The sequence below is a fragment of the Centropristis striata genome, chromosome 21, assembly GCF_030273125.1.
Source record: "Centropristis striata isolate RG_2023a ecotype Rhode Island chromosome 21, C.striata_1.0, whole genome shotgun sequence".
In the NCBI taxonomy this organism is placed as follows: domain Eukaryota; kingdom Metazoa; phylum Chordata; class Actinopteri; order Perciformes; family Serranidae; genus Centropristis; species Centropristis striata.
The window spans coordinates 34,045,112-34,071,856 of NC_081537.1; the positions used below are offsets into that span (position 1 = coordinate 34,045,112).

At 39.8% G+C, this 26,745-nt stretch overlaps 2 protein-coding genes across 2 annotated transcripts in view; one reads left to right on the forward strand and one right to left on the reverse strand.

The window, feature by feature from the left end:
- Positions 1-9,960, reverse strand: part of rnls (renalase, FAD-dependent amine oxidase) — a 14,312-nt gene extending 4,352 nt beyond the window's left edge. Inside the window, exons 1-4 of the mRNA XM_059324833.1 lie at positions 9,706-9,960; positions 7,258-7,363; positions 3,936-4,078; positions 3,355-3,513 (exon numbers count right to left, since the gene is read on the reverse strand). Coding sequence (XP_059180816.1) covers positions 3,355-3,513; positions 3,936-4,078; positions 7,258-7,363; positions 9,706-9,823 — 526 coding nt within the window. The 5' untranslated portion in view covers positions 9,824-9,960. The remainder of the gene's footprint in view (positions 1-3,354; positions 3,514-3,935; positions 4,079-7,257; positions 7,364-9,705) is intronic.
- A 1,086-nt stretch (positions 9,961-11,046) lies between these two features.
- lipf (lipase, gastric) lies at positions 11,047-26,495 on the forward strand. Its single transcript, XM_059325047.1, has 11 exons — positions 11,047-11,251; positions 14,434-14,565; positions 17,451-17,562; positions 18,468-18,666; positions 19,283-19,392; positions 19,486-19,622; positions 19,950-20,099; positions 20,235-20,306; positions 20,417-20,485; positions 20,576-20,686; positions 24,059-26,495. The coding sequence occupies exons 2-11, from the start codon at positions 14,434-14,436 to the stop codon at positions 24,191-24,193; spliced, it is 1,227 nt and encodes a 408-aa protein (XP_059181030.1). The 5' UTR covers positions 11,047-11,251; the 3' UTR covers positions 24,194-26,495.
- Positions 26,496-26,745: the final 250 nt, after the last annotated feature.

The window sequence follows — 26,745 nt, forward strand, 5'->3', positions numbered from 1 at the left end:
GAGACAGACAGACAGCACTGAGAGACAGACAGACAGACAGCACTGAGAGACAGACAGACAGACAGCACTGAGAGACAGACAGACAGCACTAAGAGACAGTCAGACAGCACTGAGAGACAGACAGACAGCACTAAGAGACAGACAGACAGCACTGAGAGACAGACAGACAGACAGACAGCACTGAGAGACAGACAGACAGCACTAAGAGACAGACAGACAGCACTAAGAGACAGACAGACAGCACTGAGAGACAGACAGACAGACAGACAGACAGCACTGAGAGACAGACAGACAGCACTAAGAGACAGACAGACAGCACTGAGAGACAGACAGACAGCACTAAGAAACAGACAGACAGCACTGAGAGACAGACAGACAGCACTGAGAGACAGACAGACAGCACTAAGAGACAGACAGACAGCACTGAGAGACAGACAGACAGACAGCACTGAGAGACAGACAGACAGACAGACAGCACTGAGAGACAGACAGACAGCACTAAGAGACAGACAGACAGCACTGAGAGACAGACAGACAGACAGACAGCACTGAGAGACAGACAGACAGCACTGAGAGACAGACAGACAGCACTAAGAGACAGACAGACAGCACTGAGAGACAGACAGACAGACAGACAGCACTGAGAGACAGACAGACAGCACTAAGAGACAGACAGACAGCACTGAGAGACAGACAGACAGCACTGAGAGACAGACAGACAGCACTAAGAGACAGACAGACAGCACTGAGAGACAGACAGACAGACAGACAGACAGCGCTGAGAGACAGACAGACAGACAGACAGACAGACAGACAGACAGACAGACAGCACTGAGAGACAGACAGACAGCACTAAGAGACAGACAGACAGCACTAAGAGACAGACAGACAGCACTGAGAGACAGACAGACAGACAGACAGACAGCACTGAGAGACAGACAGACAGACAGACAGACAGACAGCACTGAGAGACAGACAGACAGCACTAAGAGACAGACAGACAGACAGACAGACAGACAGACAGACAGACAGACAGACAGCACTGAGAGACAGACAGACAGCACTAAGAGACAGACAGACAGACAGACAGACAGACAGCACTGAGAGACAGACAGACAGCACTAAGAGACAGACAGACAGACAGCACTAAGAGACAGACAGACAGACAGCTCTGAGAGACAGACAGACAGACAGCACTGAGAGACAGACAGACAGCACTGAGAGACAGACAGACAGACAGCTCTGAGAGACAGACAGACAGCACTTAGAGACAGACAGACAGACAGACAGTGGTCTTTGATCCATCTGTCTTTGTTTCTTTTTTGTCTCTTTATCTATTTAACCTTATTTTTACTTTTATCTTTTATTTGAAATACAAATTTATTACGACTAATATTATTGTTATTTATATGTTGTCATTTTTATCTTTTTATTATTTGATTCTATTTATTTTAGTCTGTCTTTTATTGTTTATTTCACCCATATCTATTTTACTATTATATCTTATTTTGTTTTGCATTTTTATATTTTATATTTTTAAATTCTAATCTTTTGCTTTGATTTGGTCTCTGAACGTTAAAATGTCTTTTGCCTTTATTATCATTTTTCTTGTTCGGTTTCTGTTTGAACCGTTTGTGTGTCACTTCATGTTCTTCTCTGTTTTTCATGATTTTTATTAAATGTATCTGCAGAATAAAAACGTGATTCACATCCTGCAGACACACACAGGTTATTATTAGACACACTGTGTGTGTGTGTGTGTGTGTGTGTGTGTGTGTGTGTGTGTGTGTGTGTGTGTGTGTGTGTGTCGGCAGGGAGGAAATGGGCGCTGTCCTCTGTCGGCCAATGAGATGAGCAGAAAATTACATCATCAGCATCATCATCTAGACACACACACACACACACACACACACACACACACACACACACACAGAAAGTTCTGCAGCTTTTAAGACGAGTGTGTTTAACCATCGACCAATCAGAGAGCAGGAAGAGATTTACCACCAAAGGAAGTGTATTGATCCTGTGTGTGTGTGTGTGTGTGTGTGTGTGTGTGTGTGTGTGGAAGCAGCCTTGTCAAAGTAAAAGCCCAGAGAAATGTTTCATCTTCTGTGTCTAGTCAGTTTATAGATTTTGTTTATTTTTCTTCAATTTGTTTGTTTGTGTCTGACGAGTAATTTTCTGTGAAATTTAGTAGGTAAACATGTTTTTTTCATATCTGTGGTGATGTCAGTAATATTGATGATATCATTCCTGTTTTATGTATTAGATAATCTCTTTTCACGATATACATTTTATCTGTTGTTGTCTTTTATCTTTTCTTGTTGACTGTATTTATTTATTTATTTGTGAAGACTTCAATGTCAGGAGTTTTGAATGGTGCAATAAATAAAGTAGCTATTATTATTTTATTAATTAACTAATTCCTGTAGTGTCTCTCTTAATTCATGTTGAACATGTTTCCATCATCACTGATCAGTAGAAGTAAAGCAGAGCAGCGCTGCCCCCCGGTGGTCAAACTGACTCACTGCAGGTTAGTTTCATCAGCAGAATCTCTCAGTCTCTCTGCTGGAATGTAACCAAGTACTTCTACACAACTACTTTACTACAGTAGAAACTTAAGCTGTTGTGGTTTACTGGAGTATTTACAATTTCTGTGGCTTTAAACCAGGGGTGTCAAACTCAAATACACAATGGGCCAAAATGTAAAACTTGAATAAAATCGCGGGCCAACATTGAACAAATAAACCTTTTAATATTTACCAAACATGTTTTGCTTTAACATTAAATATGGAACCAGCAACGCTTATAAACATACAATATATAACTAAATAGTGCAGACATGCAAAATCTAATTTCAAATAAAAAACACATCAATGTCATTCATTTATTAAATAAAAATTAAATAAAAATCGTATGCCTCTTTTCTATTTGCATCCTTCTGATTTAAATATCAAAATAAACTTTTTCAACAGGTTAATAAATTCTGCCTTTCTTTTCTCCATTTTTGGGAAGGGGTAGCTGGGAGACAGCTCTAGCTGGAGGTTGCTATGACGACTGTCACAGAGGAGCGTTTCTGGGTCCTGTCCTGATTGACGCGCCAAAACAGCAGCAGGGCATTGTGGGATTTGTAGTATTAGCGGTAAATGCGCCGTATAATACCGGCGGGTCAGCTTTTATAGTACAATAATAAGATAATAATTTGGTATTGCCTCGCGGGCCAAATAAAATTACACTGCGGGCCAAATCTGGCCCGCGGGCCAGAGTTTGACACCCCTGCTTTAAAGTAACTTAAACAGTCAGATAACCTCAGATACTTAGTGACTCAGAGTTGAGAAGTGAGACGTGACTCACGGCGTCCCAGGTCTCCCTGCAGCTGCAGGATCTGAGGGACCGGCATCGTCAGGACCACGGCGTCAAACAGCTCGCTGTCCCCCGCCGTCCTCTGGACCTCCCATGATGCACCACGCAGGAACACGCCGGTCACATGACGCTCCAGGGACAAATCAGCTCCTGAGACAGAGATAGAGACAGGCAGACAGACAGACAGTCAGTCAGACATTAAAGCGTGGACCTGCTTCCTTTTTGTTTGTTAATGAGCAAACCAGCAGCAGCTCAGATAAACTGCTCTTTATGTGAAAACAGTCTGTGATTATGAGCTCTAGTGAATCCTGACAATACTTTTACAATAAACTGGATAAATCAGTGTCTAAACAACCCTATATCCACCTGGCATTGTATCCCAAATTATCTAATAATTGTACTTCTGTGTCATTATAAGACGGCACCGTGAGTTCTATAGAGACAGAACATTTAAGCCCCACCACCACTTGTAACTTGTGCTCTCCGTTTAACAAGTTTATGTTCTATTTTGTTCAATGTCTATTAATAATTGTGCGTGTATGATCATTCATTTGTAAAAAAAAAGTGCGTACCTGACTGAGACAGGAAGTGTTTGACCAGACTGCCCATGCCCAGTGGCGTCATGTAGTCTTTGCTGCCATCTTTGTGTTTCAGTCCTTCAATCGGAGCGTCCAGAGGTTGTAGCACGCCACAGGACTGAAGCTCTGAGTACAGGCTGCAAGAAAAAGAGCTCTGAGTACAGGCTGCAAGAAAAAGAGCTCTGAGTACAGGCTGCAAGAAAAAGAGCTCTGAGTACAGGCTGCAAAAAAAAGAGCTCTGAGTACAGGCTGCAAGAAAAAGAGCTCTGAGTACAGGCTGCAGGAAAAAGAACTCTGAGTACAGGCTGCAAGAAAAAGAGCTCTGAGTACAGGCTGCAAGAAAAAGAGCTCTGAGTACAGGCTGCAAGAAAAAGAGCTCTGAGTACAGGCTGCAAGAAAAAGAGCTCTGAGTACAGGCTGCAAGAAAAAGAGCTCTGAGTACAGGCTGCAAGAAAAAGATCTATCTGTTACCTAGCACTACTGTCTCCTCCCATTCAGTGTAAATGTCATAAGAGCTCTGAGTAAGGCTGTCAGGGAGTGTCACAATAAAAGCTCACAGTACAGTTTGCAGGAAGTGTCGTCATAAGAGCTCTGAGTAAGGCTCACAGGAATTGTCACAATAAGAGCTCTGAGTAAGGCTCACAGGAATTGTCACAATAAGAGCTCTGAGTAAGGCTGACAGGAAGTGTCACAATAAGAGTTCTGAGTAAGGCTGTCAGGAAGTGTCACAATAAGAGCTCTGAGTAAAGCTGACAGGAAGTGTCACAATAAGAGCTCTGAGTAAGGCTGTCAGGAAGTGTCACAATAAGAGCTCTGAGTAAAGCTGACAGGAAGTGTCACAATAAGAGCTCTGAGTAAAGCTGACAGGAAGTGTCACAATAAGAGCTCTGAGTAAAGCTGACAGCAAGTGTCACAATAAAAGCTCTGAGTAAGGCTGACAGGAAGTGTCACAATAAGAGCTCTGAGTAAGGCTGACAGGAAGTGTCACAATAAGAGTTCTGAGTAAAGCTGGCAGGAAGTGTCACAATAAGAGCTCTGAGTAAAGCTGACAGGAAGTGTCACAATAAGAGCTCTGAGTAAGGCTGACAGGAGTGTCACAATAAGAGCTCTGAGTAAAGCTGAGAGGAAGTGTCACAATAAGAGCTCTGAGTCAGGCTGGCAAGAATATTTTCAAAAAGACAGCTGTTTTGCAGCAGGTGTGTGTGTACCTGTGGTGAGACAGGTGTGTGTGTACCTGTGGTGAGACAGGTGTGTGTGTACCTGTGGTGAGACAGGTGTGTGTACCTGTGGTGAGACAGGTGTGTGTGTACCTGTGGTGAGACAGGTGTGTGTGTACCTGTGGTGAGACAGGTGTGTGTGTGTACCTGTGGTGAGACAGGTGTGTGTGTGTGTGTACCTGTGGTGAGACAGGTGTGTGTGTACCTGTGGTGAGACAGGTGTGTGTGTGTGTACCTGTGGTGAGACAGGTGTGTGTGTACCTGTGGTGAGAGAGGTGTGTGTGTACCTGTGGTGAGACAGGTGTGTGTGTGTACCTGTGGTGAGACAGGTGTGTGTGTACCTGTGGTGAGAGAGGTGTGTGTGTACCTGTGGTGAGACAGGTGTGTGTGTGTGTACCTGTGGTGAGACAGGTGTGTGTGTACCTGTGGTGAGAGAGGTGTGTGTGTACCTGTGGTGAGAGAGGTGTGTGTGTACCTGTGGTGAGACAGGTGTGTGTGTACCTGTGGTGAGACAGGTGTGTGTGTGTACCTGTGGTGAGACAGGTGTGTGTGTACCTGTGGTGAGACAGGTGTGTGTTTACCTGTGGTGAGACAGGTGCGTGTGTGTGTGTACCTGTGGTGAGACAGGTGTGTGTGTGTACCTGTGGTGAGACAGGTGTGTGTGTACCTGTGGTGAGACAGGTGTGTGTGTACCTGTGGTGAGACAGGTGTGTGTGTGTACCTGTGGTGAGACAGGTGTGTGTGTACCTGTGGTGAGACAGGTGTGTGTGTACCTGTGGTGAGGTGTGTGTGTGTGTGTACCTGTGGTGAGACAGGTGTGTGTGTACCTGTGGTGAGGTGTGTGTGTGTGTACCTGTGGTGAGACAGGTGTGTGTGTACCTGTGGTGAGACAGGTGTGTGTGTGTACCTGTGGTGAGACAGGTGTGTGTGTACCTGTGGTGAGACAGGTGTGTGTATCTGTGGTGAGACAGGTGTGTGTGTACCTGTGGTGAGACAGGTGTGTGTACCTGTGGTGAGACAGGTGTGTGTACCTGTGGTGAGACAGGTGTGTGTGTACCTGTGGTGAGACAGGTGTGTGTGTGTACCTGTGGTGAGACAGGTGTGTGTGTGTACCTGTGGTGAGACAGGTGTGTGTGTGTGTGTGTGTGTGTACCTGTGGTGAGACAGGTGTGTGTGTACCTGTGGTGAGACAGGTGTGTGTGTACCTGTGGTGAGGTGTGTGTGTGTGTGTGTACCTGTGGTGAGGTGTGTGTGCGTGTACCTGTGGTGAGACAGGTGTGTGTGTACCTGTGGTGAGACAGGTGTGTGTGTGTACCTGTGGTGAGACAGGTGTGTGTGTACCTGTGGTGAGACAGGTGTGTGTGTACCTGTGGTGAGACAGGTGTGTGTACCTGTGGTGAGACAGGTGTGTGTGTACCTGTGGTGAGACAGGTGTGTGTGTACCTGTGGTGAGACAGGTGTGTGTGTGTACCTGTGGTGAGACAGGTGTGTGTGTACCTGTGGTGAGACAGGTGCGTGTGTACCTGTGGTGAGACAGGTGCGTGTGTAGCTGTGGTGAGACAGGTGTGTGTGTACCTGTGGTGAGACAGGTGTGTGTGTACCTGTGGTGAGACAGGTGTGTGTGTGTACCTGTGGTGAGACAGGTGTGTGTGTACCTGTGGTGAGACAGGTGTGTGTACCTGTGGTGAGACAGGTGTGTGTGTGTACCTGTGGTGAGACAGGTGTGTGTGTACCTGTGGTGAGACAGGTGTGTGTGTACCTGTGGTGAGACAGGTGTGTGTGTACCTGTGGTGAGACAGGTGTGTGTGTACCTGTGGTGAGACAGGTGTGTGTGTACCTGTGGTGAGACAGGTGTGTGTGTACCTGTGGTGAGACAGGTGTGTGTGTACCTGTGGTGAGACAGGTGTGTGTGTACCTGTGGTGAGACAGGTGTGTGTGTGTACCTGTGGTGAGACAGGTGTGTGTACCTGTGGTGAGACAGGTGTGTGTGTGTACCTGTGGTGAGACAGGTGTGTGTGTACCTGTGGTGAGACAGGTGTGTGTGTACCTGTGGTGAGACAGGTGTGTGTGTACCTGTGGTGAGACAGGTGTGTGTGTACCTGTGGTGAGATTGAGCGTAGGCAGACGTGGCGGTGACGTACTGAGCTCCGAGGTCAGCTGAGTGAGACAGAGAGTCTGGAGGACGACTGGTGGACATCCTGCCACCTGAGAGACAGACAGACAGACAGACAGACAGACAGACAGACAGACAGACAGACAGACAGACAGACAGACAGAGAGACAGACAGACAGACAGACAGACAGAGGGACAGGTTCAGGTCTCCACTAAGGATTTAAAGAGTTCATATTGTGTTAGAGGAATAGTGAGGTCGTGCATTTTGAATTAAAAGGAAACGTTCTTCAATTCAGCAATAAATCTAAACACCAAACAAAACTTCTTCAGAATAATGTAAATGTTTTAACGCTGGCCTCAGCTCTAATTCATTGACAGGATACAAGGGTTGAAGCAGACCACAGGACATAAACAGCTCAAACTATATTTAGGTCAGCTTTATAGAGTGGAGTTGAGTCTCTGATTTGTTCTGCTGTGTGATTCTTACTGAGACTATGAGCTTGGAAATAAATTAACTGTAGGATTTCTGAATGAAGATCTGACAGAACCGTGGCTTCACCAAAATCTGAACGTCACCATATCTCTCTCCTCATCAGAGGTATATAATATAGTATGTATATATAATATATTTGAACTGAATCAGATTTATCTGGTAGAAGAAACTCAATACTGGTTTCCTGCTATTTTACTGGTGGTCTCACCTTTAATTTCCAGCCAGAAACAAGACTTGTGGGCTGCAAGGTTGCTTTAAAAAGTGACATTTTAAAAAATCAAGTTAGTGAGTGACACCACTGCAGAGCCACTGAGCCCCTCGCCGTGTTGTCCCTAATGTGTGTGTGGACGTCCCCACTAGGGCTGGGCCACATGGACCAGAAGTCAGTTCCCAATATATTTAGGCTGAATATTGATATACCATATATATCCCAATATTTTTATTGCAAAGTGAGAGCAAATGTTCAGTCAAAGCCAAATATGACATTGAAACCGTTTATTTAAGTGAACATAAATACTGTATCTTTTAAAAAAAAATCAAAACACCATAAAGTGCACATTTAAATAAAAAAAACATCTTAAATAAAATAACCTATGAAATAGAATAGGCCACTGGTGGTAACTTTGTCCTAAGCTAGCTGAACAACACTATTATATATATATATTATATCTGGTGGTCTGTGGTCTAGAGGGGAGGAAACCTGCTGTTACCACAGAGGTCACTGGTTCCAATCCCACCACTCACGGCTCAACAACTATTTGTCAGAAAATAGCATCAAATTACCAAGTTAGGGGACGTCCAGAAAATATTCTATACTTAATACTATAATTTGTCTATTTCTGTCAAAAATGGTCAAATTTTATTATGCCTAAAAAAATGCTTAAAATGGGTCAATTATAGTCTGTTAGCTATTAGCCATATTAGAGCATAATATGGCCAGAAATATTTATATTTATATAAGAACATAATAAGGAACATTACAAAATAACTAAATATGACAAACTCTAGTAAGGGCAGCATTTATATATAAAGGAAGGGACACTTTTTAAACTATATTGATATATGTGATATGGTCTAACTCCATATCACATTTAAAAATATATGGATATATCTTTTATATGGATATATCGCCCAGCCCTAGTCACCAACACACACTTCTTTCTGCAGCTTACCTGCATGTTTTAGGCAAATAAGATAAAACAGGTGCAATATACTCTAGATCAGGGGTCTCAAACTCTAATTACCTGGGGGCCGCTGGAGACAGTATCCAAATAACCAAAAAAAGACACAAAATGACAGAAAAAAACTAAATTACTTAAGAAAGACACAAAATAATCAAAAAAAAGACTGAAAAAACACTAAATGACTTTAAAAAGACACAAAATTACCAAAAAATACACAGAATTACAATATATATATAGGCCTATACAAAATATTACGAAAAAAGACACAAAATTATTTTAAAAACACACAATAATTTTTTTAAAAAGAGACAAAATTATTTTAAAAAAGACACAAAATTACCACAAAAAAAAAGACACAAAATTACCAAAAAAGTAGTTAAAGGGACCTTCCCCACACAACACGGTAAAGTACCATACCTATAAAACTCACATTAAACTTTCATATCAATGTGAGGGCCACATAATATCATTATGAGGGCCGCAATTGGCCCGCGGGCCGCAGGTTTGAGACCCCTGGTCTAGATACTGTTTTTAAGTGTTGCTCACAGTTTTAAACCCTGTATAATATGAAATGTTGTTGAATAAATCTTTATACATTATTTTGAAGCCGAGTTAAAGACAGAAAGGCTCCTGCTGATACAGAGTGTGTGTTCAGGTCTGCGCTGCATATTAAACTATTATGAATTATTATGAATATTAAATTATTATGAATTATTATGAATATTAATTAGTGAGTTTATTTGTGACCGAGGCTCACCTGCGCCCCTCGCCTTGTCCCACACCTCTATGTGCACTTTGCTCTGCAGCTCTCTCCTCAGCAGACATGCGCACAAGCTGCCCGTCAGGCCCGCTCCGACTATCAGGACCCGGGACATCTTCTAGCACGGAACCAGCAGCCGGGCTAACGGTCACAGCGGCGTTATGAGCGGTTATGACCGGTTAACGGCTCGGTACCGGCATGTCTCCTGCTGCTGCAGCAGGAAGTTAAACACGCCTCCGGAGTTACCAAACAGCTGAAACTAGATGGACAACAAAAACTATCCCGGGATCAAGTTACCAGAAATAACACATCCGGCGGAGATTTTCACAATACATGTCTTATTTCCTCCAAATTAATTCCAAAGAAAAAAACATTTATTTATTTATTTAGTGTTTATTTGATATTGACATAGCAATAGCATTGGAGAGACCAGATGCATTGTTTAGTGTTTTAGCACAAGTGCTAATTCGCAACACGTTTTTGAAAAGATAGGGCAATTAAAATAACAAGAATAAAAAAACGAAGGACCAGACATAAAAAGCAACAGAACAATGGGGAAAAGAAGTCAAAGAAGTACAAGCAATTTTCAATAAGGAACATAAAAAGGCAATATGATCAAGCAGTAAAGCAGTGAAGAACTATTCATGTGTGCACTGTTGATTTGATTTCAGCCACTGTTTGAAACAGAGTAAAACATTTATCAACATTATCGTTTTTAAAAAAAATCAACAGTCAAATGAACTGAATATACTTCAAAATAAAATTATTTCTCCTCTCCTTCCTTTTAATGTATGTTGTTTTCTTTTGTTTGTTTATTGTTTATTATTATTATTATTATTATTATTTAAAGTACTGTTAGATTAAAGACATCTCATCGCTTCAGTTATACAAGTACAATCGTAAAATATTTTCACTGAGAGGCTCAAATAAAGAACAACAGTAAAGAGTAAATATTAAGGTCATATAAAATATAATTAAATATATTAGCAATAAAATAAATCAATGAAAGTGCAGAAAGCTAAATCAATTAAATTTGATAAAAAATAAAACAGAATTAAAAATAGTAAGAAATATAAAAATAATATACGGTATGTTGATGTGTTTATATAAATAATATTTAGAATTTTTTAGTTTTTGTGTCATTTAAGTTCATAATTTTAACTCACAATGCGGTGCTTTTGTTCTGAAGGTTTTTTTAAGTGTTTATTTTATGGAGTTAATTATTTTTGTTGTGATGAATGCATTTGCATTTTTCATTTTTAAATTTTTATTTTTGGGACAGATCGTACGCGGTCGTTTCCGGTCTCTTTCTTTAGGTTTCTGTTTCCGGTCTTTTTTCCAGGTTTCTGTTTCCGGTCCGTGTTGATTCGATCAGAGGGAGAACATTCTGTTATTGATCAGCGGCCAACAAACAGTTAATCATCATAATGATAACGGAGACTTGAATCTGACCAATCACAGAGAGGGACGCCTTCTGACGTCACCGCTGGTTAAAAACAGTCAGCTGATCAGAAAGTTCAGTTGATCAGAGAGCTGCAAACCGGTGAGTGACTCTTAATAACGTGTTCATAACGCTTTATTAACGACTCTAATGACTTCCGGCTGTTTCTGCTAACGGCGTTTATTACAACTTTATATGTTTTCATCTATATTAAATATGAACTATAAATGAATAACAGCTGTAACAAACTGGAAACAAAAACAGAAACATCCTAATGTTTATGTCTCACTAAAGAACATGAACATGAAGATCATTTGGCATAAAATATAAGGGAAAAAATCTGTAAACGGTTGTAAAGCAGGCTGCACAGTCAGCTGATCAGGCTGGAAACAGGCTGTAAAATAGAGAAGGAAAGTTGATGTAACTTTGGCTCAGAGGAAGTTCAAACCTGTTTAAAAGCGTCTTTGTGTATTTTGAAAAGCGCTATATAAAACTGATGCATTATTATTATTATTATTAAAAACCTGTGTAGAGGATCAGAGTCAGGCTGAACTAGGGCTGAAAATGTAAAAAAAATTATAAGTAAATGTGAAAAAATGAGCTAATAATCAGCTAACAGTTTCAAACAGGCTTGTTAAATATGTAATACAATTTAATACAAATTTGGCACAAAGAGATGCTTAAGAACAGGTTGTAACATAAAGATGATAACAGTCGTAGAACTGGAGAAACTGGATCTCTGGGACCAGAGCCAGGCGGAAACAGGCGGGAGGTGAGGGTAACATCAGGCCTTCAGACTATAGAGAAACAGGCTGAAAACTGGATGTAAAGGTGACAATAAACAGGCAGAAAACCAGAAGAAGAATTGGGCCGACCATGTCAAAATAGATGGACATGTGGAAAGAAAGAAGTAAAGAAAATGAGGCCGAAGATCAGAAACAGATGACAACACAGGCTGAAAAAACAGACAGAAAGTTGATTCAGCACAAAGAAGAATCATCACCAGGCTTTAAACAGGCTGAACATTGGTTAAAAAGAGAAGAATCTGTGTAAATTTGGCTCTAAAGAGCAGTTGACTTCTAACTGTTTGAAACTGTCTGAAAATTTGATAATTATTTGACACAAAGATGCAAATAAAGCAAACATAAAGCAGAGAGAAACAGGCTGAACATCTGGGTGAAGATGAAATCTGGATATTTATGTGACACAAAAGAGATTAAACTGTTTGTTTCTAATAGTTTGAAACAGGTTGAAAACTTGATATTAAGGTGCATAAAGGTGCAAGAAAAATGAGACAGAAACAGGCAGAAAAAGGGCTGGAAACCTGGTCCAAACATGAGAATTGAAGTGTTTTTAAAAAGTGTAAACTTGTAACTTTGGTAACAGTGAAATGATGCTAAAATATTTCCACTTCTGATCTGATGATCACAGAAACAAAGCAGAGAGTCTCTGAGGCTGAAAGACTGCTTTCACTCTGCAGCTTCACATGATCTGAGTTAATGAACTTCCTTCAGACATTAAAAACACATTTATATATTTATTTATTCTAAAAGAACAGAGCCCACTCAGTCTGTCACAACATCTGTAAACATCTGTAAACATGTGTAAACATGTGTAAACATGTGTATGAGCTGCTGCAACACTTGAGTCCAACACGCTGAAGTTGTGACAGAAGAAGGAGTTTAGTGGTGACTCATTCTGTGACCTCTGACCTCAAGCTAATATCAGCTGATCAAAGTCCAAACTGTCAGTAATGTGTTTTAGCTTCTCTACTCAGTGATCAGATCACTTCTGTAAAACCCTCAGAGCTCTGTTCCCTTTCTCATATCACTGCTTTTATGTTAGCAACTGTAATAAAAAAGATGTGAAGTGTAAACAAGTTTTAAAAAGTTACAAGATGGATTTAAATTAAAAGAAAATCTTTTTCTATTTGGGAATAAATCTAAACAGAAAACAAAGTGATTCTTCCTGCTGATTGTTGTGTGAGTGTAGTGAGAAACAACATTTAAAGGGCTGCAGCCACAGATAAAGCTCACAGACAATACATTACGTACATAAAATATTATACTGTTTTATAGATCAGCAGAATTTAAGAAGTCATAAAGTGTCTGATTTGTTTGTATGAGATGTTCTGAATGAGCCTCTCCCTGCTGCAGCGTCTGAACTTTACACCTGAATGAATGTTGGGAGCAAATCATGTGACTGATGATGTCACTTCCCCTTTTTTTTTTTCAAAATTATTTTTATTGGATTTTCCTTGGATATAGTATATATAGATATATCAGTTTCTCCAATACACCCATAGACTAGGCAAGTACAAAATACATGAAAACACCAAAGTTATATAGTCAAAATATACAAAAAAAAACAAATAGAAAAAAAAACAAATAAATGAATATGAAGATAACCATACAAGAGAAAAGTATAAAATAAAAAATAGAAAAATAAATAAATACATAATGATAATAAAATGGAATAAAAGGAAGATAAGACACAAACAGACAGGAAGTGACAACATAAGAGGGAAGGGGGGGGCTCAGGGGGTTAATCCAATAAAGTCCTCCCATGTCTTGTGAAAGTTCTGTAGAGCAGCTGTTCTCAACCTTGGGGTCGGGACCCCAATTGGGGTCGCGAGATGATTTCTGGGGGTCACCAAATCATTTAGGAAGTCAGCTCTGTCTCCACTGTGTTAAAGTGTCCATGTGTTAATGTGTTTTAGTCTTTTTGGTCACTTAATGTCTTTTTTTTGGTCATTTTGTGTCTTTTTTTTTTATCATTTTGTGGTCAATTTGTGTCTTTTTTTGATCATTTTGTGTCTTTTTTGGTCATTTTGTTTCCTATTTTTGGATATTTTGTGTCTTTTTTTTTAGTCATTCTGTGTCTTTTTGGTAATTTTGTTTCTTTTTTGGGTCATTTTGTGTCTTTTTTGCTCAATTTGTGTCTTTTCTGGTCATTTTGTGGTCCATTCGTGTCTTTTTTGGTCATTTTGTTTCCTTTTTTTGGTCATTTTGTTTCTTTTTTGGGTGATCTGAACTGTGCGTGTGAGATTGTGTTCAGTGAGTGGGGGTCACGGACAACATGCATGTTAACCTGATTTTTTCTAGTTTATGATGTCACTTCCCTTTTAATTGAAACTTTTATCAGTCATGTGACCGAAGCTGTTTCAGGTTCAGTTGTGTTTGAGGACACTGTCAGAGGGTGGGGAAGTTACAGCGTCGTAAAGTCTCTAATGATAACCTCTGTGTGTGTGTGTGTGTGTGTGTGTGTGTGTGTGTGTGTGTCAGATGATGCTGTGCCTGGTGGTGTGTGTGTTGCTGGTCTCTGGTCTGGTCCTCAGCGGGCCGTCCCCCCCCAGACGACCTGGTCACTCTGATAAACCAGCGCTGGCCCTGGACCCTGAAGTACACATGAACATCGTGAGTTTCCTGAGAAACAAACACACACATTTACATTTACATTTAGCCATTTAGCAGACGCTTTTATCCAAAGCGACTTACATTTACCATAGAAACAGTTTCAGGAGATGTTTATATAGAGCAGGGATGGGCAACTGGAGGCCCGGGGGCCACATACGGCCCTCAGCCTCACCTGAAGTGGCCCTCAGTACAACTACATGCATCTGAGCATGAAATCTTAAAAGTGCAGTGTAAAAATGCACAAAATTACTTCTTGTAATTAATGTTGGTCTGCTGTTCTTGCACTGAAAAAGTAATTACAGTAAGTGGTTATTTTTTATTAGCTTCAAACCTTTTGTATTCCTATTTATACTGTTAAACATGCATTAGAGCATGAAATATGTTAAGTTACTGCACTGTAAACATATTTAAAATGTCAGTTTCATCATATCTGGTTAGTGATGCTCCTATATGTGGCCCTGTGGTAGTGAACATGAAACATAGTGGCCCCCTGCAGCATTTAAGTTGTTAAGTTGATATATATATATATATATATATATATATGTATGTATATATATATATATATATATATATATATATAGACAGGGCTGTAACTTCAGAATTCTGAAACCCTGTCAACATGTTGGGCTAAAAGTGTTTCCTTGGTTGTTCTTATAGTATTTTTTTGTGCTGAATCCATTTCTGCTGGATGCCAAGCTGTAACAGTTACAGTTTAGTCATAATTATTGATTAATTAGGATAATGATTGATTAATCGCCCAATGTTAGAAATGGCTATAATTTTCCAGTTTGTGAATATATTATATATGGTTGTTTGGTATCATTGTTAAGGGACATCCAACATCTTTAAACCATAAGTTACACACATTTTACCACAATTTTCACCTAAACTATATAGTTTATTTGATCCCTGCAGGATGAAGGGACACCAGGGACCCAAAAACCAACCAACTGGAAAATTTCTAATATTGGGCGTTTAATCAGCCATTATGCTAGTTAATCAATAATTATGACTAAACCATAACTTTTACAACTTGACATCCTGCAGGAATGGATTCAGCACACACCTAAAATGCCTACCACCTCATTTTCTCAAGGGTTTTCCCAAATTTGGTCACACACATATATATATATATATATATATATATATACACACAACACATAAGTGCCTAGGCTGCCACCTGCAGCCTATGGAAACAGCACAATCATGGCTAGAAGAGGGAGCAACTCAAACATGTTTTTATGGAGAATAATAATTATAATGAGAAGAAAAAACCTAAGTTTAATATCTTTGATAAATCATTTTCATAAATAAAGAAAATGAATGAAATGGAATTTATATATAAAACACTTTATCAAGTGTGAAGTGTGTCGGGGGAAAGTTGTCTCCACATATTAAACATATTGAACAATTGTCATGTTTCCAGCCTCAGCAGAATCAATCAAGGCTTCACAGTGTCTCTGAGGAGCTGATTTATCATCTCGTTAGTGCAGACGCTGGTTTTTAAGACACGTTTTAAATGAGACATGTAGAATAAAGTGATTTTGACAGGAATATCACAATTTTAAGCTTTGTTTTGGTTGCTTTTTCTAATGGAAACATTCATAACTGATGATCCAATCAAGAACTGTCAGAAGGTTCAAAGTCAGACGATAATGCCTGTTTTCACAGTTTCTCTGTACGGTAAACAGATTTTTGGCGATTTTTTTTAAAGAAAACATACTTTTAATGGGTTGAAGGTTTTGGAGGTTAAATGCATCTTAAGTGTCACCTCTTCTTCTTCTCTGCCTGTGTTGGTGTCACTACATTGTTCAGTAATAATCTGAGGTATTTAAAGTTTTTTAAATCTAAAGTTAAACAGTTGAACTCTGCTGCTGCTCACATGTCTGTGTTTCCATTGTGTCATCAGCACTGTATTTTTATCCCATGCACGAGTCTGATTACAAAACTGTAAAATAAAAGACAGGAAGTGAGAGTGAACTCTGTGTGTGTTTAGTTTAGTTTATTATTTAGATCCCCATTAGCTGCAGCAAAGCCACAGCTATTCTTCCTGGGCTCCAACACTATCAAATATACAGTTAAAAACACAAAACATAATAAAACAAAACAAAAATTATTCACATATTAATCCATATTACACACATTTCTACATATATGTATACATCATTACAAAATCTACTAACACATAATACATATGTTGTATATACACCTTCGTTCTACAGCATATACATTATAATAACACATATATCTATAGAAATATACTACATACATATAAATATACCATGTTTTCTTATTTTGATAAATACTGTTTTATTAATATTTTGAACTGCTTTATGTTAGTAGTGTGTTTGATATTTTTAGGCAGTGAATTCCATTCTTTCATACCTCTAAACAGAAACGTGTTCTTGATGGCGTTAGATCTTGCTTTAGGTAATGTAAAGTTTCCTACAGCTGCATGTCTGGTGATATATTTATGACTCTCTGCACTAAAAGCAAGGTTTTTAAACAAAATAAAAGGTGCTTTTAGGACTGATATGTTTCTAATAACAATAAACAGTGAGTACAATAGTCTGTCTTTGACCAATAACCAATTAAGTTCCTTGTGCATAGAGATAATATTTGTCCTGTAGTCACACTTTAGTATTGTGCGGCAGCTCTATTCTGTATACATTGTAGTTTATTTAACATGTCTCCAGTGGCATTCGACTGCTGGGCAATAGTCGAGATGTGATAGTATTATTTAGTATGATTTCTGTTTTCAAGATGTTTGGATTCATAAAAGTTGCATGTCTTCTTAGAATTGATATCGCTCTGCCCATCTTTGCAATCATATTATTAATGTGTTTTTGTCAATGTGTGTGTGTGTGTGTGTGTGTGTGTGTCAGACGGAGATCATCAGGTACTGGGGTTACCCTGCAGAGGAACACGAGGTCCTGACGGAGGACGGCTACATCCTGACCGTCAACAGGATCCCTCACGGACTCAAACAGACCTCAGGTCAGATTCTACAGGTTTCATCTATAACTCGTATAAAGAGGGCTGATCCAGTGTGAGAGGCAGGGCTCTGTTCATTCCTACGAAAGCTGCACAATAAAAGTTCTTCTTCCTTATCTTCTGCATCTATGGGCCCATGGAGCACCACACTAAAGACTTCTACTTCCTGTTTAGCCATCTGCTAACTTTAATGTGAATAAAAAAATGTAATCTTATGGCCAGACTTTCCAAATGTGAGGACCGAATTGATCAAATTGTGACAGTGAAACAAGTCATTTGGCGGGTTTTGATGTTCTGATTTATAGTATATCATCATATCTGTCTTAATCATATTTACAGACTACAGAAGAGTTATAGATCTGTTAGATGAGAACATTAATACTCAGTATCAGTTCCTGCTTCTCCCTCATCACTGTGTCTCCATTTGTTGTCTGAAAGACAGCTTAGGAGTTTCAGTCTGGTTCTGGAGTGGTTCATCTCCTGATGCTTACAGTCTCTGTTTGTAACCTGACATCATCTACTGTCATCATGAACTATGGAGTACCTCAGGGCTCTGTCCTCGGTCTTCTTCTTTTCTGTATTCACATGCTTTACAATCTCTCTCTCCGTCTATACGCTGATGACACGCCGCACTATGTGTCCATAAAAACCAACAGACCTTATTTAAAGGCAACTAAGTGAAGAAAAATCTGAAATAATATTATTCGGGTCACCAGAAACTTCAGTCTGCTAACAAAGCGCCTTCTGTTCAGTTTCTGTTCAATCTATGATTTAACATGAAATGATATATCAACTTCAAATGTTGTTTTTTTATTAAATAGTTTATATCATTCTGTGACTTCAAGAAAGTTGATCTTCATAGACTTCAGTATTCACTCTACCTGTGTGTTTGGTGTGTGTGTGTCCAGGTGTGAGGCCAGCGGTCTTCCTGCAGCACGGCCTGCTGGCGGCAGGCAGTAACTGGATCACCAACCCGCCAAACTCCAGTCTGGGCTACGTGCTCGCAGACGCCGGATATGACGTCTGGATCGGAAACAGCCGCGGAAACACCTGGTCCAGGAAACACCGCACGCTCTCACCGGACCAGGACGAGTTCTGGAGCTTCAGGTAACCTCACCTGATCACAGGACTCACAACACCTGACATCATAACACCTGACATCATAACACCTGACATGACATGACATCACAACACCTGACATGACCTGACATCATAACACCTGACATGACCTGACATCATAACACCTGACATGACCTGACTGTTGCATCTTCATTTCAATGATATGGTTATTCATTTAATAGTTAATTGATGAGTAATTCATATGTAATACATTTAGTTAAAAAGGTTAAAAGAGGGATAAAATATTTACATTCATTCATTTCATTTCTGTTTACCAAAGTTAAATGACTGTGTACAGTGACTCGTACAGACCACAAGGTGGCAGTAGCGTTCTACTCTAGAGTCAAAGGTCAAGAGTTAGTGTTGGTTTAGGAGAAGAAGTCAGTAAAAACAAAACCAAAGAAGTTTTCAGTAATGTTATGCCGTTCATTCATCATTGTTTTTCTCTGTAAAACTGCACGATGGTTCAGTAAAGGTTTGAACCAAGAAAAAGACGTTTTTATAGAACCTACAGTTAAGTTCCCACACTGACATCATAACACCTGACATCATGACATCACCTGTGTGTGTGTGTGTGTGTGTGTGTGTGTGTGTGTGTGTGTAGTTATGATGAGTTGGCTCTGAAGGATCTCCCAGCTGTTGTAAACCACGTCCTGAAGGTGTCGGGTCAGGACCAGATCTACTACATCGGACACTCTCAGGGGACCACCATAGGTAACAATTAATTAATTAATCAATTACTTCATCAATTAGCTTCCATGACTACAATAATTATAGTAACTGATGTCTCTGCCTGTCATTTCCCAGCATTCATAGCGTTCTCCACATTGCCTGAACTGGCCAGTAAGATCAAGATGTTCATTGGTTTGGCTCCCGTGGCAACCGTCCAATTCACCTCCAGCGCCATGACCAAGCTGACCTTCATGCCCGAGTTCCTCATCTGGGTAACGAGTCCTGCTGAGTCATTGTCACATGACCTGCTCACAATTCATCATCACATGACCAGCTAACGAGTTATCATCACATGACCAGCTAACGAGTTATCATCACATGACCAGCTAACGAGTTATCATCACATGACCAGCTAACGAGTTATCATCACATGACCAGCTAACGAGTTATCATCACATGACCAGCTAACGAGTTATCATACAACGACCTGCCAACAAGCCACCGTACAATGATCACATGACCTGCTGATAAGCTTCTATCACATGACCGCTACTGATGACATATTGATGAGGTGTTGATTGATTGGTTGTCTCCATCAGGAGGTATTCGGTAAGCGGGACTTCATGCCTCAGAGTAAGATGATCGAGTGGTTTTCTGAGAACGTGTGTGCGAAGCTGGTTCTGGGAGAGTTGCTGTGTGGAAACCTGTTCTTCATCCTCTGTGGCTTCGACGTCACAAACCTCAACGTGGTGCGTTTTACATTAACGAATCAATTAGTCATACACAATATTGGTCAACATTAAACTAATTTAATATTTAATCAACATGCTAATTGATTAAAATAGCATCAAATATTTTGTTAAATTGACTTGTTTTGTTTCCAGACTCGAATTCCAGTCTACACTGAACACTGTCCTGCGGGGACCTCAGTCCAGAACATGATCCACTGGGCCCAGGTAACACACACACACACACCCAACACGTGTCTGTTTGTACTTGTGAGGACCCTCTGTCCCATCATGCATTGCGGGGACCATGAGCGTCTGACGCGTGTCATCGTTTCCAGGGGGTTCACGGAGGAAAACTGATGGCGTTTGACTTTGGAAAATTAGGAAACATGAAACACTACAACCAGGTAAGACTCACCTGCACAGATCAGAGTCGTTCCTGTAGGTAGAGGTGAAGGTCCCTCTCTCACCTGTTCTTCTGTCTGTCACGTCCTCAGACCACGCCCCCTGAGTACAAGGTCCAGGACATGAAGGTCCCCACTGCGCTGTTTTCAGGGGGAATGGACACCTTGGCCGACCCCGAAGACATGGCTATACTCCTCACTCAGGTGAGAGGTCAGAGGTCACAGATAATAATCACAGCAGCACCTGGTGGACATCAGAGGAACTACAGCAGGCTTCTGATTGGTTCACGTGACAAAAGAGATGTGGTACCGGTTTACTAGTATCAGTAGAGAAGTAGCTGTATAAGTACTACGGCAGAGTACTAGAATACCAAAGAGTACAGGGGAATGAGTAGACAACATTTCCCATAGAAATTTTGTTGGTGTGCCAGTTTTTCAATACAACTACATCCTTAACTGCCTAAGATAGATACTTTGTGGGGATTTTACTTTGAAAATCAGCCTCGTCCTGGGTTTCCTGTTAGGACACAGTTACCTCTCAGGCTTTTATTCAACTAAACTACTCACTGCTTCAAGAACACATCACTGTTTCGCCGGGACTACTTGTCACTTTGAGTCCTCGTTTCTAAAAAAACAAGGTCCTTCCCAAGATTCCATTGTATTGTGTATTTTGGGCTTTTTCATTTTGAAGGCCTGATTCATCCTGCCTTTGCTGACTGCAGTGGTGACTTGGCCAGCATTAGAGGGTCACACAATATCTAACACTAATATTTTTACTAAGTCATGCCATTTCTAACCCTGTAACCTTTAGCTGTAACGAGTATTAGTAATAGTTGATTACTTTCTGATGTTCAGTAACGTTGGTAAAACTACATAAACCAACTAGGACTTCCTGCACTTACAATAGTGTGTTTCACCAGCCAATAGGATAAGATTAATTATATATAAATATGCTGGTGTCTTAAATAGGTGACGATTCAAATAGCTGGCTAATATGGTAAATTGGTGAATTTTAAGAGAGAAGCAGTTTTACAAACAGACGATATATTACCCGCCCCTAAGGAGCGATCAAAATGGCCGAAGGAACGCACCCAAGACACGGCATCCGTCATTTGATTGGTCCACAATCTAGCTGTCTCCCTATTGGTCGGTGAACACACTATTATAATCACAGGGGCGGGACATCGTTCAGTCTGAGCAGTTACCTCAACCTGAGGGGATGTGCTTGTTCTGAATGCGAGCACAAAAGTTTTGAGAGCGCAGACTTTAGATTTGAGCTTGTGGACTTTAGATCTGATCACAGGACAATTTTGAGTGCGAGCGAAATGTTTGTGTCCAAGAAGAAGAAATGTGAGGACAAGCATGTGATTTTTGAGTTCAAGCAAACATTTTAAAAGAAAGCAACAGAAATCTGAGTGCGAACAGAAAATGTGAGCATGAGGAGAATAAATCTGAGCACGAGAAGGAGCCGTTTCACTGAAAAGGAATAAAATCATGCTCTCAAACTGAAAATCTACGCTCTTGAATAAAGATAGGATATTTCTTCCATAGAGAGTAATAAAATTAGTTTTTACTGAAGTAACTAGTAATTGTGATTAATTACTCATTTTTAGCAAATTACCCAACACTGGCCCTAACAACTAAATATTAGTATTATCAGAAAGAAGTCTCTGCTGAACATGTTGGTGTAGGTTTCATGTCTGTAGTAGAAGAAATGTGAGCTAGATCAAGGTCTTTTTCTGTTTTCTTTTAGAAATATCTGGTTCCAGTTAACATTAGTCTATATATCTAATTTCCCAGCCACTCTAGCTTTGAACAGTCCATAGAATGCACACCCATTATAAACCCTGAAACACTGAAAATAGCAGCACATAAACAGAAACAAGTGTATGATCACAATGCCCATTTGGCCCATTCAATCTTTTAATCATTGTTCTATGTTAAAGTTTAGCCCCAAAGTGAGGAGTTTGAGCTCTATTCCTGTCATTCTCCAGTTATTAACAATGGGACATTTTAGCACAGATATTGGTGCATTTTACAAAAACACAAGGCAGAAAATACATAGCACATCATTCCACAGGTTTTCATTTATCTTTTGGTCATAATATACTAATATATATAATAACTCTTTTGCACCTTTATGCTTATGTACCTTGAAGTCAGTGGTGGTTCTAGACCAGTTTTACTGTGGGGGCCAAGGAGGGGCCAGTGTTTAATCAGAGGGGCACATTAGCACATGAAAAAATGGCAAAGATGATATTTAAGCATTCAAAATCTTTGAATGTCTTGAAAAAGACACAAAATGACCAAAAAAGTCACAAAATGAGAAGACAGAATAACCAAAAAAACCACACAGAAGACATAAAAATGACAAAAAAGACACAAAATTACCAAAAAAAAAGACACAAAATTACCAAAAAAAGACACAAAATGACAAAATAGCCCTATAAGACTCAATGGAGTTATACAATGTAACATTCTGGGTTCTTTTGTGTACAATGAGATATTGTTTGAACAAAAAAAGGTTAGAATTGTTCCATTGTTCATTGTTATAAATTGGTCATTTTATTATGAATTAGACACAGGGGCCACAGCAGGAGCCAAAGGCTTCTTCACGGGGCAGTGGCCCCTGGAGGCCCCTGGGTAGAACCGCCACTGCTTGAAGTACCTCATCAAAAATTGGCTAGAAATTGAATAATAATAATAATAAGTATGGCGAAGATTTAACAGTGTGCCATGGTGGTATGCTATGGTGGACATCAGCACACCGAAAAAAGTAGTCTGCTGTAAAATCAATGCAGTAAAGTAAAGTCTGTGTTAGTCTAGATGGAATTGTCCAAAAAGTGAAAGTGAGGAGCATTTATGGGTACATGTCAGGAACCGGCCTACTTTACTTATTTTAAGGGTGCTGAGTCCCCAAAAATGGTTCCCAAGCGAAATTTTGAGTTTTTGACCTTCTAATTTGTTTATCAAATGTCACCCCTTAGTTTTTTTGTAAGTAGGCAATCAAGATGAGGAAATTAAGTTTCTGGATCTATAGTCTAGGGTCAGAGCAAGAATATAGTGGAGGCTCAGTGTCTTTTTTATGTATATATATATGCAAAATACCAACTGGAACATTTAAAAGTGATATTGATTGAATATTTATGTCGGCCTTAAAAAAACCACACAAATAATGCTTAATTTCACCTTAAAAGTTGGTATTTTGCATATATATATATATATATATATATATATATATAAAGACACTGAGCCTCCACTATATCCTTGCTCTGACTCTAGACTATAGATCCAGAAACTTAATTTCCTCATCTTGATTGCCTACTTACAATAAATCTTTGGGAAAATGGTCCAACGACTGAGCAAGATGGGCAATTTGGCCGCCATTTTGATATGCAAATTAGAAGGTCAAAAACTCAAAATTTCGCTTGGGAACCATTTTTTTTGGACTCAGCACCCTTGAAATAAGTAAAGTAGGCCGGTTCCTGACTTGTACCCATAAATGCTCCTCACTTCTTATAGAAGGCCTTTATTCTGAAATCCATCTGGACTATGTCTCTTCCTGTCTCCCTGCAGGTCTCAAACCTGGTCTTCCATAAGCACATTGAACACTGGGACCATCTGGACTTTATCTGGGGCCTGGACGCTCCTGAAGAGATGTTCCCCTCCATCCTGAAGCTGCTGCAGCAACACGAACACAGCCACCTGTAGAGGGCGCCACAGGGCCACAGTGTGTGTGAGGCACGTCTGTAGTACAGTCAGGGGACCACAGCTGGTTTACATGAGCAGCAGGTTCTAGGTTTTGTGTGTGTGTGTGTGTGTGTGTGTGTGTGTTCAAACACCTCAAACACACTGCCGGCCACACTGTTTTTATTCAAAAAAGTTTTTAAAAGTAATCGATAATAAAAGTTTTAATCAGAAAAAAGTACTTTGATTATCAAAAGTAAAAGTAATCATTGTTAATTATAAAATATTAAATTCTGTTTTTATCCCTAATGAACACATGTAGTATTTTAGCATATTAGTACAACAGTACTACTGGTAGTACATAAAGTATCTGATGTATTAGTAGAATACTACTACTAGTACTGCATCATGTCATAGTTTTAATGTACAAAGTAGCTAATGTTTTTTAATAAATGCAGTGCAATAGAAAGTACAAGTACAATAATTACCTCGGAGATGGAGTGAAAGATTAAGTACAAGGACATGGAATTACTCACGTAAAATACAAATGTACGCTGACTCTAAACTACAGACATCAGCATGTTAGCATTGTCATTGTTAGCATGTTATCATTGTCATTGTTAGCATATAATTATTGTCATAATTAGCATGTTAGCATTGTCATTGTTAGCATATAATTATTGTCAAAATTAGCATGTTAGCATTGTCATTGTTAGCATGTTAGCATTGTCATTGTTAGCATATAATTATTGTCATAATTAGCATGTTAGCATTGTCATTGTTAGCGTGTTAGCATGCTGTTGGACTCAGTGGGTGTGTTTGAGGTGTTTCTGTTACCAGGGGTTAGCTCCGTTCCAGGTAGAAGGTTCAACAAACTCTGAGTTTATCCCTGACCACTTTGTTGATTTACCCTCAGATGGGAAACTGAGATTCTGGTTCCAGAAAAGCTGAAGTGAGTTAGTTTGATCATCTAGGTAGTAGGTTCTCTCTGTGTTAAGTGCATGCACCTCTAATAGTCAGGATTAGGCAGCATTAATGGAGCCACGATATTACGATTCACCATGGCAACAAATTGTGTAAATCCTCCTGCGAACGTACGGTGAGTAGGAAGATATTAATAGAAAAACAGCAACACGGTTGCAGCTTTGAATTTAGTTTATTTGGAGAATGTTGTTGAGATAAATTACGGATTGTGAGGAAAAACATTTACGTTCCATAAGGAAACTATCAGGGTACCAAGTACATGATTTCAAGGAAAAGATGAGGGTTTTTATACCTGCATATTGATCTGCAGAGTGTGAAAAGAGCCAGAGTCAGAGTGGAGGGTTCAAAGACATGACAGACGTCCATAAAAGCGTTTTCCTGACACAGTCCTTGAGTAACAAAGTAATATCCAAACAGGATGTGAGATTGAGAGAAACTCAAGAGTTTGTTGAAGGAGCAGGTTAGGTTCTCAGAGCCAGTAACCATGGCAACTCAGACTTTAAACACAGAGTTTAAGTTTCCTCCCTTTCTGGAACGGGAAACCCAGAGTTCCCCTGATTTCAGGGTTAACATACTCCACAGTAGGCGACCTTGAGTGCCTTGAAAGGCGCCCTATTAAATAAAATGAATTAGAGTTATCAGAAACCCTCCTTCTGGATCAGGCTGTACTTGAACTATATTTCCCAACACTTCTGAATTCCCGTTTGAGTTTTCATTACAACAACAACAACAGCTGTTTTTGGAGGTTTTGGCGCCCAGTGCTGTTGCAATTCCACCAGATGGAGCTGCAGCCCTGCAGGAAGCTGTGTATTTTGTCTGTTTCTTTTATTTTGAAGGTATTTCTGGTGTCACAGAAAAACCACTGAGTGTTTTTAATCCTCCTGCACTGATCTTAATACTGGATTTGCTGATTTGTTTCTACAGCTCTGTCATGTTTTTAAATACTTTAAAACAAATCAGTCTCTTATTGTGACAATCCTCCTTGGACAGACAGCCAATCAGAGCTGGCCTTTGTGTTGGTGGTTTGATGACAACAACAGTGGATTGGTCGGTAGTGTTTTTAGCTAATGTTAGCATTTCATTTAGCTAATGTTAACATCTCAAAGCAACAAAAAGCTTTCAATATTTGAATAAATAAATAAATGCTTTTCTTTGGTATTAATCGCATTAAAAGACCTGTCAGTCAAGTCAGGAGGCGGAGCTGCATCCAGTCATATGGCTTGAATTATGGCCGGCAAAACTAAACTTTTACTTTGAAGCTTGAAAATAATTTCTGTTGTATTTCTGCTTACTGTGAAATTTGTAACTTTTATTAAACTGTCCAATAAACCTAACTAAAAAAATTTACTCTGGGGAAATTCTGAAAGGGCAACGGGGGCTACTGCCGGTGTGTGTACACTATGATGAGATTCTTCAGAGATTTCAAACTATGCCCTTTAACCTCAAAATATGTGTGTGTGTGTGTGTGTGAAACGTGTATCTGGAGGAGTGTGCACACTTACGCATGGATTTGTGTGTGTGTGTAGCGAAAATCGCATAAAGTTACCTGTGTGGCTGTGTGTGTGTGCACGCGCGTGCATGCGTGTGTTTGA

Excerpts from the sequence above, each read along its gene's own strand:
- lipf (XM_059325047.1), top strand. The coding sequence starts at position 14,434 with ATGATGCTGTGCCTGGTGGTGTGTGTGTTGCTGGTCTCTGGTCTGGTC. Across the intron at positions 17,563-18,467 it reads CGGACTCAAACAGACCTCAG|GTGTGAGGCCAGCGGTCTTC; the intron begins GTCAGATTCTAC and ends GTGTGTGTCCAG. Across the intron at positions 20,100-20,234 it reads ACGTCACAAACCTCAACGTG|ACTCGAATTCCAGTCTACAC; the intron begins GTGCGTTTTACA and ends TTTTGTTTCCAG.